The sequence below is a fragment of the Diaphorina citri genome, unplaced genomic scaffold (genome assembly GCF_000475195.1).
Source record: "Diaphorina citri unplaced genomic scaffold, Diaci psyllid genome assembly version 1.1 scaffold30, whole genome shotgun sequence".
NCBI classification, from domain to species: domain Eukaryota; kingdom Metazoa; phylum Arthropoda; class Insecta; order Hemiptera; family Psyllidae; genus Diaphorina; species Diaphorina citri.
This window is the reverse complement of record NW_007377468.1, coordinates 77,338-96,826: the sequence shown is the minus strand read 5'-3', so window position 1 is coordinate 96,826 and position 19,489 is coordinate 77,338. Positions and strand designations below refer to the sequence as shown.

The 19,489-nt window shown below is 40.2% G+C and overlaps 2 protein-coding genes and 1 pseudogene across 2 annotated transcripts; 2 read left to right on the top strand and 1 right to left on the bottom strand.

The window, feature by feature from the left end:
- Nucleotides 1-607: 607 nt before the first annotated feature.
- LOC103511123 (tyrosine-protein kinase Fer) lies at nucleotides 608-4,063 on the bottom strand. Its single transcript, XM_026824917.1, has 5 exons — nucleotides 3,868-4,063; nucleotides 3,147-3,360; nucleotides 2,555-2,707; nucleotides 1,401-1,646; nucleotides 608-787 (listed from the first exon to the last, which is right to left on the bottom strand). Exons 1-5 carry the CDS (start codon nucleotides 3,991-3,993, stop codon nucleotides 645-647), a joined length of 882 nt encoding a protein of 293 aa, XP_026680718.1. The 5' UTR covers nucleotides 3,994-4,063; the 3' UTR covers nucleotides 608-644.
- A 259-nt stretch (nucleotides 4,064-4,322) lies between these two features.
- On the top strand, nucleotides 4,323-4,908 carry LOC113468216. Its single transcript, XM_026824984.1, has 2 exons — nucleotides 4,323-4,468; nucleotides 4,593-4,908. The coding sequence occupies exons 1-2, from the start codon at nucleotides 4,323-4,325 to the stop codon at nucleotides 4,906-4,908; spliced, it is 462 nt and encodes a 153-aa protein (XP_026680785.1).
- Nucleotides 4,909-16,675: 11,767 nt separating this feature from the next.
- On the top strand, nucleotides 16,676-17,852 carry LOC103511013 (annotated as a pseudogene).
- Nucleotides 17,853-19,489: the final 1,637 nt, after the last annotated feature.

Here is a 19,489-nt window from a genome sequence, read left to right as displayed (position 1 = left end):
AGACAAATATTCCAACAAATTATTATTTTATCAAACAGTCAAAGGAAAACATCACTCTCTATGTATAATACCTACCAAGTATACTATTAAGTATGCAAAAAATAGAATACTTACGACAATTAGAAAAGGTGTGTCCACATATACCTAGTCGACCGTCGACCATTGATCAATGTGAATAGATGTCGATCGACGGCCGGTTGACTATGTGTGAATACACCTTAACAATCATAAATAGAAAGTAAAAATAGGCTATAAAAATCATAGCCAGCGGCAACAGCACGTTCAATGTATCAGATCCCGACGTATCACTAGGGTAAGGCAACGTTGTACGGGCTTGGTTTTAACTCCGCCATAAGTGGTTGCTTAGGCCAGCTACTTACTATCAGGTAGACGGTCCGCCTGTCAGGCGTCAGGCCTACCTGATAGTGAGTGGATGGAGAGAAGAAAATGAGGAGGGTAAAAGGATCGTGGACTTTGCTCTTGCTGCTGACATAGCCATCCTGAACACCTTTTTTACGAAGAAAGAGAAGCATTTATATACATACAAGAGTGGCAATCGAATGAGTCAGATAGACTTCATCTCCGAATTATAGTCGATCGATCCACCTGCTATCGATTGGAATTACACAGTCCCATCCACTATCTTATCTAGTGGCATTGCACAGTCGATCCACTATCTTGTAGATCTGGTCAAAGTGGGGCCGATTCTCAGGGGCGTACTCCCAACATTTCAACATGAGGCGGTACATTTCATCAGGGGTGTCATCGGGAGGAGGCATCCGGTAGCCTGGAAGAGGGAAACAAAATTGGTTAAATCAGTTATCAGTGTTATCGTATACCTACGAGGTACCTACTTTGAGGCATAAGGAATGCTCTTCTTTGAATAATGCTTTTTTGTATCGAGGAAATTTGGTCGTTACGTCTTCTTCTTCTTCTTTGCTTTTTATCGTGTACAGACGGGGCGGCGTTTTTCGTCAGCCTCTAAATCAGCCCTAACTACGGAGATTGCTTTGGGCTGACATTTGGTTTATGGAAACAAAATTGGTAAATTGGTTATCAGTGTTATCATACACCTACTTTGAAGCATAAGGAATGCATTTCTTTAAATAATGCTTTTTTCCATCGAAGAAATTTGGTTGTTGCGTCACATAGTCTTCTTTGTCAACGTTGCCTTATTTATTTTGCTAAGGCCAGCCACTCACTATCAAGTAGCCCTGACAGGTACACCTATACCTGATGAACACACACCCTATCAGGTAGGTCTGACACCTGATCAGGTCTGCCTGATAGTGAGTGGTTGGCCTAAACCTCTGACTTTTTTTGCGCGGATATAAGTATACTTTCACACCCTGTGGCCTGTCCCTCGACCGTCCATGCACTACGTCAATCTCCGAACTTACCCGAATCAATCTGTTCGCGCGCCTTCGTGTTACTGAGCCCAGAGTACGGGGTGCCGCCCCTGGAGAATATCTCCCACGTTAGAACCCCGTAGCTCCACACATCACAGAGGCTCGTATATTTGCCGAAGTTGAGGGCCTCAGGGGCGGTCCACTTGATGGGGATCTGTTTCATTCCGTCCGACACGATGTATTCTTCTTCTTCCCGAGACATGCCAAAGTCCGAGATCTTCACGATGTTGTCCTTGCCTGGTGGAGGAGGGTTTTTCAATTTTTTAGTAAAACTAGGTTTGGATAAGTCCTTCTATGGGGACAGACCGACCGACAGACCGACACCGAAGCGAATACAATAGTCCGTCCCTTATACCTTTTTATTACTACCTATTGTAATAATAAAGGGAGGACGGACTAAGAAAGTACATATTCCTACAGTTCTAGTATTCTAGTGAATAAAAGGGGGGACGGACTAAAAAAGTACCTATTCCTATAGTTCTAGTATTCTAGTGAATAAAATTAAGCACCTCCAATAGGTCATGGAATGACGTCATAACAACAGTGACCTCTGTATAATATGCTGGGTGTGAATAATAAAGGAGAGTTAGGAAGGACATTCCGTGTTTTTAGTGTCCCTCTTTGATTTTATTTTTACTTTCCTTATCCTATAGGAAGGAAAGTAATGTAATCGGGTCAAATTTTCGATGGTCAGTTTTTAGTGTCAAAACACGTTTTGAGGTCCCTAGAGCCTAAATCCAAAGTTTCAGCCATTGGTCCGTGTGTGTGTCTGTCTGGTGTCTGTCTGTCTGTAAACAAAATATCTCGAGAACGGTAAGAGCTAGAGACTTGAAATTTGGTATGTATCTTTCAAATGTGACAAGGAAAGGAATTAGTAGTGGTAGGACTGATAGGTAAATGGTTTCTTGAAATTTAATGTGATCCCATGGTTTCTTGAAATTTAATATAATAAGTAATACCAAAAGTCCGTACGTTAGGAACGCTTACGCCAATAAGGCCTATTGGAATAACATAACCAAATCGCCAATCTCTACGAAGACATCTTACACATGAGCTCAAGGCGCTCAAACAGCAAGCACCCTTGAGGTACTTATATCCATTTATCCATGGTATTTATCATGGGTAAAGCACCCTATTTGACTCACCAATGAGGCAATTCCGGGCCGCCAAATCTCGGTGTATACAGTTCTTGCTTTCCAGATAGCACATACCGGCCGCCGCATCACGGCACATGTTCAGCAGCTGTTTAATGACTAGAGATACGGCGTTGTTCCTCAAGAATGTAAGAAGTGACCCGCCTGGAAAAGGAAAGATGAGGTCATTAATTGAGGATCAAATTTTATTGGGTAACAGGGTTGCTCCACTATAGGGAATCCCCCAAAATGAAAACCACTAAGGAATTTCCACGATGGGCTCCCTCCACTTTTCTGTAAAAAGTGAGGAGTCTCTTTCGTGGAAAAGGGTCCACATAACTGACAGTCACAATGGGTTGTCCTTGTGCCCAATTCCCAATTATTGGGATATTACTACCGTTTCAAAATTCTATTCTGTTGATGAGGGCCGTATTTAAGGGGGGAACCGGTCCTAGCCCCTTTCCCTCGAGCTCAAATTTCCTCCTTTACTGTAGGCCAGGCTCCGAAAAGCTCCCCCCCTTGTACAACAGTGTTTGAACTCTCAGGCCCCCACCTGGACAAAATCCTGGATACGGTCCTGCTATTGATTCTATTCTGTTCTCACCTGCTACCAATTCCATGACTATCATAATGGGTTGTTTCTGTACACAGATGCCGATTAGTTTCACCACATTGGGATGATCATACTGCTTCAGGATTCTTCCCTCCTGGAGGAACTTCCTCTTCTGTTCCTCAGGAACGGTGACCCGACACGTCTTGACTGCCACGTCCACCTGACTGGATCGCAGCTTGGCTTTGTACACGTCCCCGAAGTTACCCTGGAAGAGGATGAGGAAACGAGTTAAGGTCTGTCCACACATAGATGATCGACATCGACTGAACCGTCCACAATGCCTCGACACATAGATTCATCTCGTCGTTCGACGGCCGGTCGACTATGTTAGGACACACCGTTAGAATTTTTGGTTAAAGTAGAGGAGAGCCAGTCGGTTTGTAGATGCCATATTTTGATTGAAAATTGGGTTGGTAGAGAAATCAGTAGTCAGTGCTTCAATAGATACTAATGTCGTCTCTTGTCCCTTATTTGGAGTAATATTGGCACGATTTCGGGCTTAAAATAGTAGATTGAAGGGGGTCAAAGGGACTAAGCTTAAAAAGTAAACTCACAAGTAATTATGTGCCCGTACACAAAAAGCCTAGGCTTTTAGGTGTAGGGGCAAACAGCCCTAAAGGATGGGTTAGCTTCTACGAACTACATGCGCTGTTTCAATAACCCACTATAGAGTCTCTCAAAATCGCCTCAATCGCTCTCTATCCACGCTCACCCTTCCAATCTTCTCCAACAGGATGACGTCATCATTATTCAGTTCCCATCGCTCCCTAGGGATGGGGGTTTTCAAGATGGCGCCCGACCGACTGGTAACCGGTTGTCCGCTCTGGTATTGGAACATGATCAACTCCTGGATGGAACAGAACGCCGGACCCTCGAACCGGAACTCGTTCTGAAATAGAATAGAATAGATTTTTTGAAGAGGTTTCACTGAGGGAACTAACTGCTAAGGTCTTATCGTCCAAAATCGAAGAGAGAATTAGTACAGCATATTATGCAAGCCAGCATATTCGGGAGCCGGTCCCAAGCCCGGGTAAATAGAGAGGGTTGACGTATGGAAAGGCATCCTGTCTCGTAAAACTCAGCCAAAACCTCCATGATGTCAGTCTTGTGTCAGTCCGTAAAGGCCTCGGAAATTCATGGTCAAACAAACGCTAGGGCGTTCCCTTCATGCGACGCGCAGATGCCCCGCCTGCCATCTGTGAGAAATGTGCAAGGGCTACCAAGTCACAGGCGGGCTCGGCTAAAGAAGTTAGCCCAGGCAAGAGTGAAAGTGAATATAAGAATTGGAACGCTAAATGTGGGATCAATGACAGGCAGAGGAAGAGAAGTTGCTGATCTAATGTCAAGAAGGAGAATACAAATCTTATGTGTGCAAGAAACGAGGTGGAAGGGAAATAAGTCGAAAGATCTTGGAGATGGATATAAACTCATTTACAGTGGAGCAGATGGTCGAGGAAGAAATGGAGTTGGGATTGTACTGGACAAGGATATGAAGACCAAAGTGACAAATGTGAGTAGAAGAAGTGATCGAGTGATGAGTGTGAAGCTACAACTTGAAGACAAGGAACTAAACATCGTATGTGCATATGCCCCGCAAGTAGGATGCGAAGATGAAGAGAAAGATGATTTTTGGATGGATATAGAACGAGAGATAGTAAGCATCCCAACCGAAGAGAGAGTCTTCTTTGGAGGAGACCTGAATGGTCATATAGGAAAGAGAAATTCAGAGTTGACAGCCAGAATAACAGCTTAAAACATCAGTACAGGGTGACTTACTTAGGACGGAGTGACTTACTTTTCTCGAGAAACTTGAACGTCCCAATAAATCCGGTCGAGTTGGTGAAGTCATGTTCATCAGTATGGAATTCTAGAACCAGGCCTGGACCCGAGCTGTAGAACACTTAATGAATGAAAGAAACTGTACTCCCCATTCATATTATCGTACAGAGGTAAAGAGATAGGATACATAAAGACGTCTTCTAATGGATAATTAACAAAGATACACACAACATCATGTTGTGATCTGTTGATAGAAATACGTATATTCCTCGGAGCTATGAGCATACGTATAAAACACCCTTATAACGTATATTAGAAAGATGAGGAGTAGAGCATCTTGGAAAATTAGGAAAGTAAAGTTACACAAGAGAGTATTGTACAAAGAAAACAACAAATAAAGCCGAAGGAATTTTGTACCGCCAGAGGAAGGAGTAAAGAGGGATTTCGTGTTTTGCATTTCTCGTTCTTGTACCTCAACATAAGAGGAGGGATGAGAATATAATCGAATTACCTATTGTGTGTTCAAAGTGCAAAATTTCTTATTCTGATGTTAGCGTCTCAATCTAAACTCTTTGTAGGAACTAGATTTAAGTATAGCTTTTTGGCTGCGGCCCACATTAGTGAATATAAAGGCTTATTGCTAAACATTTCCTTCAGTCGTGAAGTTAATTCAATTCTGAAGTATCTGGCGTGTCACACATTGGGGGCACGCTAACAGGTATCTTGTTCTTTATGCATTGTTTTATATCATTAAACATTATTGTCTAGTTCTGCATTTCTGCACGCTCTGATAGATCATACCTGTGAGGCCTTTGTATGTCTGAGTTGCAACAAGTTCCAAACTTTTCAGTACAACCTGTTTCTTCCCTGCTTCATGACTGCACCTCGGAGCATTAGTCTAATTGCAAAGTGAGATGGAATTATTATTTCATGATAGCATTCAAATATCTCCTTACCTCGGCTAATCCTGAGGAACATTATAACACACAAACATCATACACCGTGAGAAATTCAACGGGAAAGTTGCACCGTTTGTTTTGGAGTGCTTCGGAGCTTCGGTAAGACGAAAACTTTCAGACCAATAATGCCAAGGTGAAAGTTTTAATGATATACCCAGATACTTGTCATTGTGTGGGATATCAAATACCTAATATTCAAGAAACGTGGTGTGTGGTGAACTTGAACTCCACAAGGTTAACCTGGTTAATGGCGAACTTAAACTTGGGAGGTCGCTAGGAGGAAAACTATTTTAGAATAATCAAATTCAATGTTAAGGGTAAAATGATTTTTGTATAACCTCTCCTGTATATGGGTATATCATTTACAGGAGAGGTATATCATTTACAGGAGAGGTTGCGTACCTCCAAATGTGTGATGGAAGGTGAAGTGGTAGCTATAGCTACACTTACGCACAAAATATTTGTCAAAAGGATCCGTCGAAAAAACTATCAGGTAGACCTGACAGGTCCGACTAAAGAGGTCTACCTGATACCTGATGAGCACATTAGGCGTACCTGATAGTGAGTGGCCAGCCTCATACAGTAAGCTCGGGACCAATAAAAGTTTAGTTTTCAACCCAGCAAAATCTTCCATACTGAAAGGCCACAAGGGTCTAAGCCTGGAAGCCTGGAACACCTTTGCAAGTGCTATTATTGAAGCATAGAAAAGTTTTTGTGGTAAACCACCTTACTTTTATTAAGGTAATACCTACGCCTTGAACTTTTTCCTTAGCAGAAAGTTCTGTGATGAAACTGGTGCTTTTGTCGGACTACATCAAACCCCAAGTCTAGTGCATGTGGTTTTATGGAGGCGGATTAAGCCGGGAAAATTGCAATTACCAATATACGTCCAATAGGTCAATATAGGTGTTTGCTTAAAGGTTGCAAATGCGGTTTAGCTTGGATGGAGAAAAGAAGGGAGAGGGAGAGAGAGAAAGCGAGAGTGAGAGGGACGAAAAGAGAGGGGAGGAGGAGTGACTAATTACTTTAAACCTAAACCTTCGACTAACTGTAGAGTTGAATGTATTGTGTATTTGTGTTCCACAAGCACTGTCTACCCAAATAAAATGATAAAACATTTATCACACTGTTTGTGGAAATAAATAAAAGAACCGGGAGAGGAAGACGGGAAAGAGAAAGCGAGAAAAATGCGCAAGGAGGAAAGTGAGAAAATACAATAACATAGAAACACACATACAAATACCTAATAATATTTTTATCTTCTTTTAGCATACATTTTATATTAGAAGAGTATTTTTTTATACTAATGTTACAATTAGGTAAGTGTCCCCAAGAGAAGTTTTACTCTGAGGTGCGAAAGCTACAGCAATATTGTCACCATCGTCATAATGTAAAGGAAAGTGAGGGTTGAAAAGTTTGAATCGATTATCCTTATTTGCCATTGTCCTTATAGTGGGTAGGTGCGTAATATTAGAGAAAATTCTATGATTTAATTATGCTAGTTTTTATAACAATGTTTATTATACATCACACAAAGTGACACTATTTTGACTCATCATGTTCCCACTTGTGCAAAAAGTTCAAACATTTTCCTCGTGTCTCCTATTTTCCCTGATGTTCTCTCATTTGATAAACCACATTAGCGCAAACACATGTAACTCAAAATGTCTGTCAGCTTCCTTCTCATACTTTTCTGACAACAAGAAACTTTTACATAAAATAAGAACAAAATGCACATAGAACATTATTTTGTGATGTGAATGAGAGAGGAAAAAAAGCTGTCATTTGTGAATTTCCAGATGAGCTCTTGATTTTTGTAGCGAAAGTTTTTTCTCGATGTTTGACAAGTTGAGTTGTCGGATGCTGTTCATGATATGCATTAACAATTTATTTATTAGCTTTCTTTCCACCATATCTTTTTGGTTATCATATTGTTTGACAACTGATAGATGCATACTTCAAGCGTCGAATTTTCCATCTGTCTATCGAGGGCAGCAAGGTTTCGCAGAAGTCCTTCTGAGTCTCCCCCGCTTCTATGACGAGCAGTACGTATTCATTGTGTACTAGGTGGACACTAGGACCACTACACCACCGAGGCAGGTAGTAATGTAGTTAACACGCTTGATTCTTTTCAATACATTCAACGGTCAAACAACACCTACTCCTAACGACCCAATAGTCCCAATCTCTCACACGTTTGTTCCAAAACCGGTTCCAGAACAAAACATTAGGTGATAAAGGAGCACGGAATGAATTATTACTCCCTCTTGTAAATCTTCATGCACAACTAGGAACATATTGGATGCACGGAAAATCATGTTAGCTCGAGGGAAGAAAGCACGAGATATACTATACGTCCGGGGAACAGAAACAAATTGCTGGTAAATTCATTTCTAACCAGTGGCGAAGGTTAATGTGTTTGTGCGCATACGTTTCTGCGCATCATTTCTTGAAATCTGACGTCACTACGCTTCGAACTTTTTCATTAGATCGGCAAATGAAAATTGAATTTTCGACCTTTTCAAGTTACTTTTTCGGAGATTTGGATTTTTCACAACTTTTTACATAGGAATCGACCTTTTTTTCATAAATTTTACCCAACTGCAACTGCTCCATTGTCAACTTGTTAAATGCATTTAATGCAGAGTTAACCCCTGCTTATTAATTTATCTCCTTTGCCCTTTACACTCTCGCTCCCTCTCTATACCTCCCCCAAAACAACTCTCCCTTTTCCCTTCCCCACTCATATTTTATTCCCTCCTCTATTTCTCCTCTCTTTCTCCCCCCCTCTCTCTCTCTTCTTCTTCTTCTTTTGTCCCCAACACAGCTTTCTCTTTTCCCCTCTTCACTCGCTCTTTAATTCACTCCCCTCCCTCCCCCCCTCTCTCTCTCTCTCTCGTGGCGAAGGTACGGGGTACAAGAAGGTAACGCCGACCTTAAATGAAAATTGGGAAAAGGTGTAGTAAATTAATTTCCAAATTTTACTAGTGGCGAAGGTACGGGGTACAAGAAGGTAACGCCGACCTTAAATGAAAATTGGGAAAAGGTGTAGTAAATTAATTTCCAAATTTTACTGGTTACGGGATGGTAGAAAATGAAAATTCATTATAGCCAAAAAACATAATCCGGGTTTAAACTTGGTTTCGCCAGCCTAGTTAGCTTGGTTGGTAGTGCGTCTGCCTTGTAAGCGCTAGGCCGCGGGTTCGATTCCCGCCCGGGGCGGATTTTAAGAGAGAGAGTGAGTATGAGAAAAAAGATGGAGAGACAGAAGAATGGAAATAGTCAAACAGAGAAAGAATGAGTTAAGCTGAAAAGTTCATTGAGACTTCAGTTGATGGCGTAGTGAGGGAGAGAGACAGATTGAGGGAGCGATGAAGGAGAGTGAGGGAGATAGACAAGAGAGGGACGGGAAGGAAAGATAGAATTGTGTCAAATGTAAAATTATGCTAATGCTTTAAAAATAATAAACTGTTTATTTTATTGTTTTATCCATTAGTAAAAGGGGAGGGGGACATTGGGTGGGGGGAAAAGGAATTAAATAGAGAGAGAAGGGATGATGATGGGGGCTAGCTAGGGAAGATTAGAGGGACGGAATTCGGGGGAGGGTGAAGGAAGAGAGAAAGGATTTAGATAGAGTAATGGGAAAGAGAAGAGGGGTAGTGGCGTGGAAAGAGAAGATTAAAACCAGATGGGGGAGTAGGAAATGAGAATGCACAGAATACGAGGGAATGAAGGTACAGACAAATGACAGGGAATGGGGGGAGAGGGATGAGGAAGGAGAGTATAGGGAGAGAAAGGATTGCGTAGCACGTAGCTAGGGAGGGAGTCAGACAAAAAGGAAAAAGTTCTCTCCTTGAAACGGCTCGGCTAGCCAGCTCAAATTTTCAGAACTCTTTTGAATATCTTACCTTAATGTTTGTAATGCCCATCTATTAGGTTTAGATCGGCTTTCTCCTATCCTGTCTTCCTTCTCTCTTCAATTTCGGGACGAAAAGATCATAGCAGTTACAGTTCCCTCTGTCAAACCTCTTAAAAAAAAAAAACTTGGTTTCAGTTTAACCCTTGGGTTAATCAATCTGACGGGCTTAGAGAATCCGAGTTAAACAAGTGATTACGTAATAGTACCTATTTGTCCAAATTGGTGCAAAAGAAAGTTTGTTTAGGAAATGATGAAAACATATTGTAGTTATTGGAAAGGAATAGAATTTGGTATTCGCCACTGGAAACTGGAAATTTTCCTTCTACCTTATAAGATCAGATGGAGGTAAGATTTTCTTTCCCAAGGAGGGAGGGGAAGGAAAGAGATAGAATTGTGTCAAATGTAAAATTATGCTAATGCTTTAAAAATAATAAACTGTTTATTTTATTGTTTTATCCATTAGTAAAGGGGGAGGGGGACATTGGGTGGGGGGAAAAGGAATTAAATAGAGACAGAAGGGATGATGATGATGGGGGCTAGCTGGGGGAGATTAGAGGGACGGAATTCGGGGGAGGGTGAAGGAAGAGAGAAAGGATTTAGATAGAGCAATGGGAAAGAGAAGATTAAAACCAGAAGGGGGAGTAGGAAATGAGAATGCACAGAATACGAGGGAATGAAGGGTACAGAGAAATGACAGGGAATGGGGGAGAGGGATGAGGAAAGAGAGTATAGGGAGAGAAAGGATTGCGTAGCACGTAGCTAGGGAGGGAGTAAAAGGGAAAAGTTCTCTCCTTCAAACGGCTCGGCTAGCCAGCTCAAATTTTCAGAACTCTTTTGAATATCTTACCTTAATGTTTGTAATGCCCATCTATTAGGTTTAGATATCATAAAAGGAGGTCTACGTGAAATAACGGGGCACAATGCGAGACTAAACGGACCACTGAACGTTTGAATAGAATCCTAAATCCAATATAACACATCCTGAACAAAAGTCCGAATGCCTTCTTTTATGAGTTGAGTTGAAGCCAAAGTTCAATGTTCAAGGTACAAAGGTCTAGTTTAAAGCATGAACAACTGTTCAACTCGACGTGATAAAAGGTCCATAACATGAAATGGAAAGCGCCTAACATAGCCTGAAATAAAAGCGCCCGGGATACAAAAGCATGGGAAATATCGTGTTTATTGTTTCTCGTTTCGAAATGGGTTCACAGCCCAGATTGTTCAGCCAAAGTTCAATGTTCAAGGTACAAAGGTCTAGTTTAAAGTATGAACAACTGTTCAACTCGACGTGATAAAAAAGTCCATAACATGAAATGGAAAGCGCCTAACATAGCCCGAAATAAAAGCGCCCGGGATACAAAAGCATGGGAAATATCGTGTTTATTGTTTCTCGTTTCGAAATGGGTTCACAGCCCAGATTGTTCAATTTAATTCCCCTCAATAAAATAATTGTTATGCCATTTGCTGAGAATCTGAGAATTTAATGGAGGGCACATACATGCTCGAAAAATATTCGTAAAAAAAACTTCGCCAAAGTGGGCATTTTCCTGAGGATTCTAAATTTTTATGCGCACCATCGCATCGTGATCTCTTTAGTTCCAACGTGTAAACTATATGGGAAACCATCAGGGAAATTGTAAACCATGGGAGCATATGGGCATCAGGGAAATTGTAAATCATGGGAGCATCAGGGAAATTGTAAACCATGGGGAACCATCAGGGAATTTGTAAACCACGGGAGGAGCATAAGGGAAATTGTAAACTATGGGAAACCACGAGGGAAATTGTAAACCATGGGAGCATATGGGCATCAGGGAAATTGTAAATTATGGGAGCATCAGGGAAATTGTAAACCATGGGGAACCATCAGGGAATTTGTAAACCACGGGAGGAGCATCAGGGACATTGTAAACTATCCCCCTCCTACCCCTCCTTCACCATATCTCCCCTCTTTCTTCCTTCCCTTCTCCTACACTCTTTCTTTCCTTGTTCCCCTCCTCTCTCTCCCTCCCCCGTCTTATAAGCTTCTCCTACCTAAATTTCATTAAATATTGCAAGTTGTAAGTCTCACTGAACATGCTTGGTGCAAACAATATTTCCACTTCAATTCCCCTCTTTTATTAACCTACTTCCATTCCTTGTCCTCTATCCCTTTCTTTTTCTCCCTCGCTCTTTCTCTCTCTCTCCCTCGCTCTCATTCCCTTTCTCCCTCTCTCTCTCTTCATATACCTGCCTCACTGCTTATACTTTATTTATTCAATAAGTAAAGAATGGATTATTATGTATGTTGTCCGGTTGTCACTCATTTTAATCTTTGGGTGTGAAAAATTAAACAATTGAGATTGCTTAATCCAACTGGATTAGATTTAATCTCAAAGTGGGTCCATGGATGATTGTAAATCATGGGAGCATGAGCGAAACTGTAAACTATGGGGTCATCAGGAAAATTGTAATTTGAGTCAAATGACCCAGTATCAGGAATTCAATGGATCAGAATTCCCTTCTCGTCCATCTGAAAAGGACATTCTATGGACATACGATGAAGGACATGCTAAGATAGAGACCGCACGAGTGTAATGTAGAAGTTGTTTCATTGAGGTCATTATCTTCGAATAAGACGAAGATTCAAAAGATGAAGATTCAACAGCCATGGTGAAGGTCTGCACTGGTATGGTACAAACAGCAGATAAGGTTGCTCTCTCTTTATGTCTCTCATACAAATGTCTACTTCAAAAAGAGAATGATTTCGAAAGCAAAGAAAATTTAATCTCTCTCTCTCTCTCTCGTTTATCACTATCCCTGAATCCCAGGGACTCCCTCTCAAGAGTTTCCGGGAACATACCCACACATAAACCGAAAAGTAACTTCGAAACATAATTTAACACACAAAATAAATGTAATATATACATACATTAATAAGAAGAACAATAATAACTCCCAATGTATTCCAACAACACCGAAACACTCTTCCTTTTTCTCTTTCTCTCTCCCTCCCTTTCTCTCTTCCAAAATTTATACTGAAAACTCCCAAAAAACCTCTTTTTCTTCCGAGGTCAGGAAATCCTAACACAAACCGAAAAGTAACTTCGAAACATAATTAACCACACAAAATAAATGTAACATACACATACATTAATAAGAAGAACAATAATAACTCCCAATGTATTCCAACAACACCGAAACACTCTTCCTTTCTCTCTCTCTCTCTCTCTCTCTCTCTCTCTCTCTCTCTCTCTCTCTCTCTCTCTCTTTCTCTCTCTCTCCCTTTCTCTCTCTCTCTCCCTTTCTCTCTCCCTCTCTCCCTCCCTTTCTCTCTCCGTCTCTCCCTCCCTTTCTCTCTCTCTCTCTCCCTCCCTTTCTCTCTTCCAAAATTTATACTGAAAACTCCCAAAAAACCTCTTTTTCTTCCGAGGTCAGGAAATCCTAACACATTCATTTTCAAATATTTTTCTTTTCCTTTACAATATGTATCATATGATAACATACATGATATATTATACAAAGGTGATGTTATCAAGATGGAAATCTCATTAATAATGAGAATGGTTTATTTAAATGTAACTATAAAAATATTATAGATTAAAACATTATTATTATTGATTACTACATTATTATTATTATTATTATTATTATTGTTGTTGAGGAAGGGGGGGGGAAGAGGGAGAGGAGGAAGTATCTAAAAAGGGAGGGGAATTTTGATTGTAAGTTTATACATTTTGTTACTACCCCTAGAACCAACGTTTTAATCCTAAATTCCAAAAGGGCGAAGGACCGCTGCTTTCCTCACACAAAGGATTTCCCCTGCTCTTCAGCGGGGGAACTCGGCAGCGCTCGTGGGAACCCTAGTAGGTTCTTCCAACTTGGAAGGTTAAAAAAATACATGAAGAAGAGAGAGAGAGAGAGAGAACAAGAGGAAGGGAGAGAGAGAGAACAAGAGGAAGGAAGAGAGAGAACAAGAAAAAGGGAAGGAGGGAGGGAGGGAGAGAGAGAGAGACAGCTGAGAGAGAAAGCTACTCGGTCTAAGTGAGCACTTGATATAGTGCAGGGGAAATTAAAACCAATGGAAATTGCCTACCCCTCCCTCTCGTCTCTCTCTCTTTCTCTCTCGCCTTGTGCAATCTATCTCCTACCTTTATTAGGCATAGCCTATTCGTGCCTCCTTGGCCTTATTTTACGAAAGACTCTGCTCTCCTCAATTTTTACTAGGAACTCGGCAACGATCATGGGAACCCTAGTAGGTTCTTCCAACTTGGAAGGTTAAAAAAATACATAAAGAAGAGAGAGAGAGAGAACAAGAGGAAGGAAGAGAGAGAACAAGAAAAAGGGAAGGAGGGAGGGAGGGAGAGAGAGAGAGACAGCTGAGAGAGAAAGCTACTCGGTCTAAGTGAGCACTTGATATAGTGCAGGGGAAATTAAAACCAATGGAAATTGCCTACCCCTCCCTCTCGTCTCTCTCTCTCTTTCTCTCTCTCCTTGTGGAATCTATCTCCTACCTTTATTAGGCATAGCCTATTCGTGCCTCCTTGGCCTTATTTTACGAAAGACTCTGCTCTCCTCAATTTTTACTCCCCGAAAAGTTCATGAGTGTAATCTGCACGTGGAGTAAAAACTCGGAAGCGCGGAGTCTTTGGTGCGAGCACTATGTCCATAACTTGAACCAGTAGATACAGAATTCAGAAATCTCCCAGGTAATCCAGGTATACAAGATCATGTTTATGCTGGTCCATTTTTAGGTAACTTGGTCAGACATCCGGACTTGTGCAGAAGACTAGAGTGTCATTCTGCATTTCAACAAGAGACTGTAGATCTAGCACTGAATGTTCTGGGCATTTATCTTTCAAAGTGCCTCATTGAAAAAACGAGGAATCATCAGTCTAGGAGAGAGGGGAGAGTAGGTAGGTACATCACTGGAAGTAGAACAGAGAGGAAAGGGGAATGCACAACTTCAAAAGCCTCCAGGTCTAAAGAGGTTACAGTAAACACTTGACTAACAAAAAAGCTTAAAACATCAGTACAGGGTGACTTACTTTTCTCGAGAAACTTGAATGTCCCAATAAATCCGGTCGAGTTGGTGAAGTCATGTTCATCAGTATGGAATTCTAGAACCAGGCCTGGACCCGAGCTGTAGAACACTTGGGGAACATTGTCACTCTTGCCACACAGGAGGTTAGACCAGGAAGTGTACTCATTGACCTCACCATCCTCCACATGAAGGAATAGCTTTAGATAGTCTCCCTGAAGGCAGCTGTGAACATATAAAGAGAAGGATGTTAAGAAGAACTCCCCAACGTTGTAGTATACTTAATAAATTACTCGTTCATTGTAATGATGCTGGATGCAATGTATTTGTCCTGTATACGTGGGACGTGTAGTGTAGATCAATTCCTGCAAATAGATCTAATGTTACAATTAGGTAAGTGTCCCCAAGAGAAGTTTTACTCTGAGGTGCGAAAGCTACAGCAATATTGTCACCATCGTCATAATGTAAAGGAAAGTGAGGGTTGAAAAGTTTGAATCGATTATCCTTATTTGCCATTGTCCTTATAGTGGGTAGGTGCGTAATATTAGAGAAAATTCAATGATATAATTATGCTAGTTTTTATAACAATGTTTATTATACATCACACAAAGTGACACTATTTTGACTCATCATGTTCCCACTTGTGCAAAAAGTTCAAACATTTTCCTCGTGTCTCCTATTTTCCCTGATGTTCTCTCATTTGATAAACCACATTAGCGCAAACACATGTAACTCAAAATGTCTGTCAGCTTCCTTCTCATACTTTTCTGACAACAAGAAACTTTTACATAAAATAAGAACAAAATGCACATAGAACATTATTTTGTGATGTGAATGAGAGAGGAAAAAAAGCTGTCATTTGTGAATTTCCAGATGAGCTCTTGATTTTTGTAGCGAAAGTTTTTTCTCGATGTTTGACAAGTTGAGTTGTCGGATGCTGTTCATGATATGCATTAACAATTTATTTATTAGCTTTCTTCTTTCTTTCCGGAGAAGAAAATGAGGAGGGTAAAAGGATCGTGGACTTTGCTCTTGCTGCTGACATGGCCATCCTGAACACCTTTTTTACGAAGAAAGAGAAGCATTTATATACATACAAGAGTGGCAATCGAATGAGTCAGATAGACTTCATCTTCCACCATATCTTTTTGGTTATCATATTGTTTGACAACTGATAGATGCATACTTCAAGCGTCGAATTTTCCATCTGTCTATCTTTCAAGATCCTCTTTTTATCTCACACATTCTTTCCTCCTCAAGTACCTAACTTTCACTACATCACTCTTGCAATATTTTCATTTCTTTCAGCTAAATTCTCTAGTCTGACTTTTTCCTCTGTTTTCTTGTCCCTGTTACTATAAAATCTAGGAAAGTACAAATACCTTGCTAGTAGAAGCAAACTTTTCTCTAAACGACGCATACTTACAAGGGTTAAATTAGACTAAACTTACATAACATTTTCTTTCTTGAGCACAAAACCCTTTTTAAGTTCTAGATTGTAATTCAAGTTAGTATACGGAAACTTTTTGTTGTATCAAGGAAGAGGAAGCTTTAAGAATTTAGAACATGTGATGGGAACAACTAAAAGATATAAGATAGGTACTTATGTGAATGATAATATTCTCGTACATCCTTGTAGATATCCTGGAATACCTAGTACATTGTTCATATCATCTCATTCATATGAGTATGTCTACTATCTATGTACATAATTACATCCATCGTTTTTCCATAGTTTCCAATATGATAGAAATTGTTATCTCCATGAGACGTCTGTCGCGTATTATGAAACACGCAGAGTGCAGACTAAAGTCTACCGCTACCGGTTGTAAATGTAGGTGTTGGCTTGTAGTTTCAGTTTAATCCTTCAGTAAAATTAATTTTAGATTCAATTGTAATTCATTACCATTTTATATCGGATCCCGTTATGCTTTTCAGACTAATCCGATCAATTCCTCTTCTGACAGCCGTACTGGTTATTTGCTATTCTTACTGCTGCTACATATTCCTCTATTGTGACAAGAGTTTGAATGAGCAAGAGCCTCTGACGTTTTTCCTCCTTCACTACATTCTGTTCCTGTTTGTTTGGAGTTATTACAAAACTACCACTACACCTCCTCCTCCCATTCCTCCGGACTTTTTCCTGTCTGCTGCTACAATGAACAAAATCTGGGAAGCGGATGAGAACTGTGAGAAGATTGACGCCATCTTGGTTCCCAAGGCACGAAGATTACCCATCTATACGTACACCACTGGGGGATATATCCGATATTGTCAGGAGTGTGCTATCATCAAGCCTGACAGAACACATCACTGCCGCGTGTGTGGACAATGTATCCTCAAGATGGATCATCACTGTCCCTGGCTACACAACTGTATGTCCTTCTCCAACTACAAGTTTTACATTCTGTTCCTAGCGTACGGTGCTATCTATTGTGTCATCATGCTGTCTATTCTACCCATTGAACTGTACAAATACTGGTGGCAAGACAAAGTCCTAGATGAAGCACTGCTATATCATTACACAATTCTGTCAATATCGGCCGTCATATTCTTCGCTATTCTGATCGCTTTATTTTCCTATCACATTTACTTGGTTCTTAACAACCGAACGACACTGGAGGCATTCCGTGCACCACTTTTCTCTTACGGTCAAGATAAGAACGGTTTCAGTTTAGGAAAGCGAAACAACTTCCTACAAGTGTTTGGTGATAAGAAATGGAAGTGGTTCTTCCCAGTATTTTCCAGCTTGGGATGCGGATGGTCGTTTGATTTTCCCAAGAAAAATGATATCGAGGCAAAACTGAAACAAGAAGAGGACGTGCCTACTGATAATACTGAAACGGAATAATCAAATAAATACCGGTCCAAAGGTTTCCTACTACCACAAACCAAGATTCATAGGTCTGTGAGATTCGAATCGCAACCAAACTCTTGGCCATTGAATAATGTTTTTCGACTTTTTATACAACAGGTATCCTGTGTATGTTTTCATATTAAATTAAAATTGCATGAATGTACCTGGCTTTTTCTGGCCAATTTCATTTTTCCCAAGTAGGTAGCTACAAAACACATACCTGCATTTTTTTTCTCTTTCTTCAAATAGAAAGAACAAATTATCGTCCTTCCCTATATATCTACCTATGTACATCTGCTCCTCTTATAAAGTCCTGAATATAAAATTTTCCAACTTGGAAATTTTTCTACAATACAGGCGAGATTATTCCCGTTCTTAAAGCACAATAAGAAGGTAAAGCGGTAAGGAGGAACATCCATACACCTTAGGGCAAAGAGAATGAAAAAAGAGGGGAAAAAAGGGAACAGGCAGGTATATATATGAAACAAATGAAACAAAATATAATGTATTACATACTACATCAGATGTTTAAAAAGTTCTAAAAAAAATTAGCAAGAATAATTGCTCTACTATTCTCTGTGGTATCTTTTAATTTTCTAGGGAAAAAAAGCACTTTTTTGTTATATTAGAACAAGGTAAAGGTGCCTTCAAAGAGACCTTCATAAACTTCATATGATTTTTTATTAAATTTATTTTAAAAGATGTCATATGCCCAACTTCATTTAAAATAGAGTGCCTTCTCCTGAGAGAAAAAGGAGGTAAAATCTATTCAATAGATACCAATTTACCAATATATTGGCTAACGTTGCATTGTTTTGTTTATTGAAAATTTGAAGTCTGACGGAAACGGTGTATACCTACAAACAGAATATGTACATCTACGTACTGTACATTGCATACTTAATAAGTTCAAGCTAACAAGCAGCAAGTTAGCAAATCTCCTTTCAGTCTACATATACGGGGTAGAACTTTTTCCCTCGTTACCATTTTAATACAAGGAACGTTATGAAAATTTGGAAATTAAAAATCGTTCATCATTTCTTAAATGAGTAATTTATACTTATATTATGTAAATTAAAATAAGTATTCACAAAGTTTTTACAATGTAAACAACTCAAGGAAGGTGGGCTCTAAATATTAGAGTTCTCACATTAGAGGAATGAAGAACGCTTTGGATTCTAAAGGGTCTATTAGAGAGCTTCTTTTGACTCTAAAATGATACAAACATTGCATATACATTTATTATGCATTTTTTACTGATAAAAATATTGCTTCCAGAGTTAAAGCGCCTCAAAGGAAAAAAAAAAAAAAAAAAAAAAAAACAACCTAAACCCACCAAAAAACAGACAGCAACTGAGAATATTGACAGCTACCATTGCAAAAGAAGCTGCTCTTTGTGAAGAACCAAATCCACAATGTAAGCAACTGAACGATTTTCTATTGAAAGTACAGTCAACCGGAAGCGTACACAAAATGAATAATAAATACTGAATGCAGAATTCGCTGACGCCAATGAGATGGCATGGACAGAACGTTACCCGAGAATGGTAAGCAGTGGTTCTCAACCTTTTTTCGCCCGAGTACCCCTTGGGTACCCGGATTTAATCTCACGTGCCCCCGCCACCATCATAATGAATATCGGTTACACTTACCTAGGTTGATTTCTCGCGAACCCCCGGAAGGTCTCTCACGTACCCCCAGGGGTAGACGTACCCCCGGTTGGGAACCGCTGCTATAGGTCTATTCTCCTTTTGGATTTTCCCCTCTTCTGAAGCTCGTTTCCCCTCTTTTTGGCGAGAT

Excerpts from the sequence above, each read along its gene's own strand:
- LOC113468216 (XM_026824984.1), top strand. The coding sequence starts at position 4,323 with ATGCGACGCGCAGATGCCCCGCCTGCCATCTGTGAGAAATGTGCAAGG. Across the intron at positions 4,469-4,592 it reads AAATGTGGGATCAATGACAG|TGGAGCAGATGGTCGAGGAA; the intron begins GCAGAGGAAGAG and ends ACTCATTTACAG.
- LOC103511123 (XM_026824917.1), bottom strand. The coding sequence starts at position 3,993 with ATGTTCCAATACCAGAGCGGACAACCGGTTACCAGTCGGTCGGGCGCC. Across the intron at positions 3,361-3,867 it reads TGTTGGAGAAGATTGGAAGG|GGTAACTTCGGGGACGTGTA; the intron begins GTGAGCGTGGAT and ends ATCCTCTTCCAG. Across the intron at positions 2,708-3,146 it reads AGTCATGGAATTGGTAGCAG|GCGGGTCACTTCTTACATTC; the intron begins GTGAGAACAGAA and ends TTCCTTTTCCAG.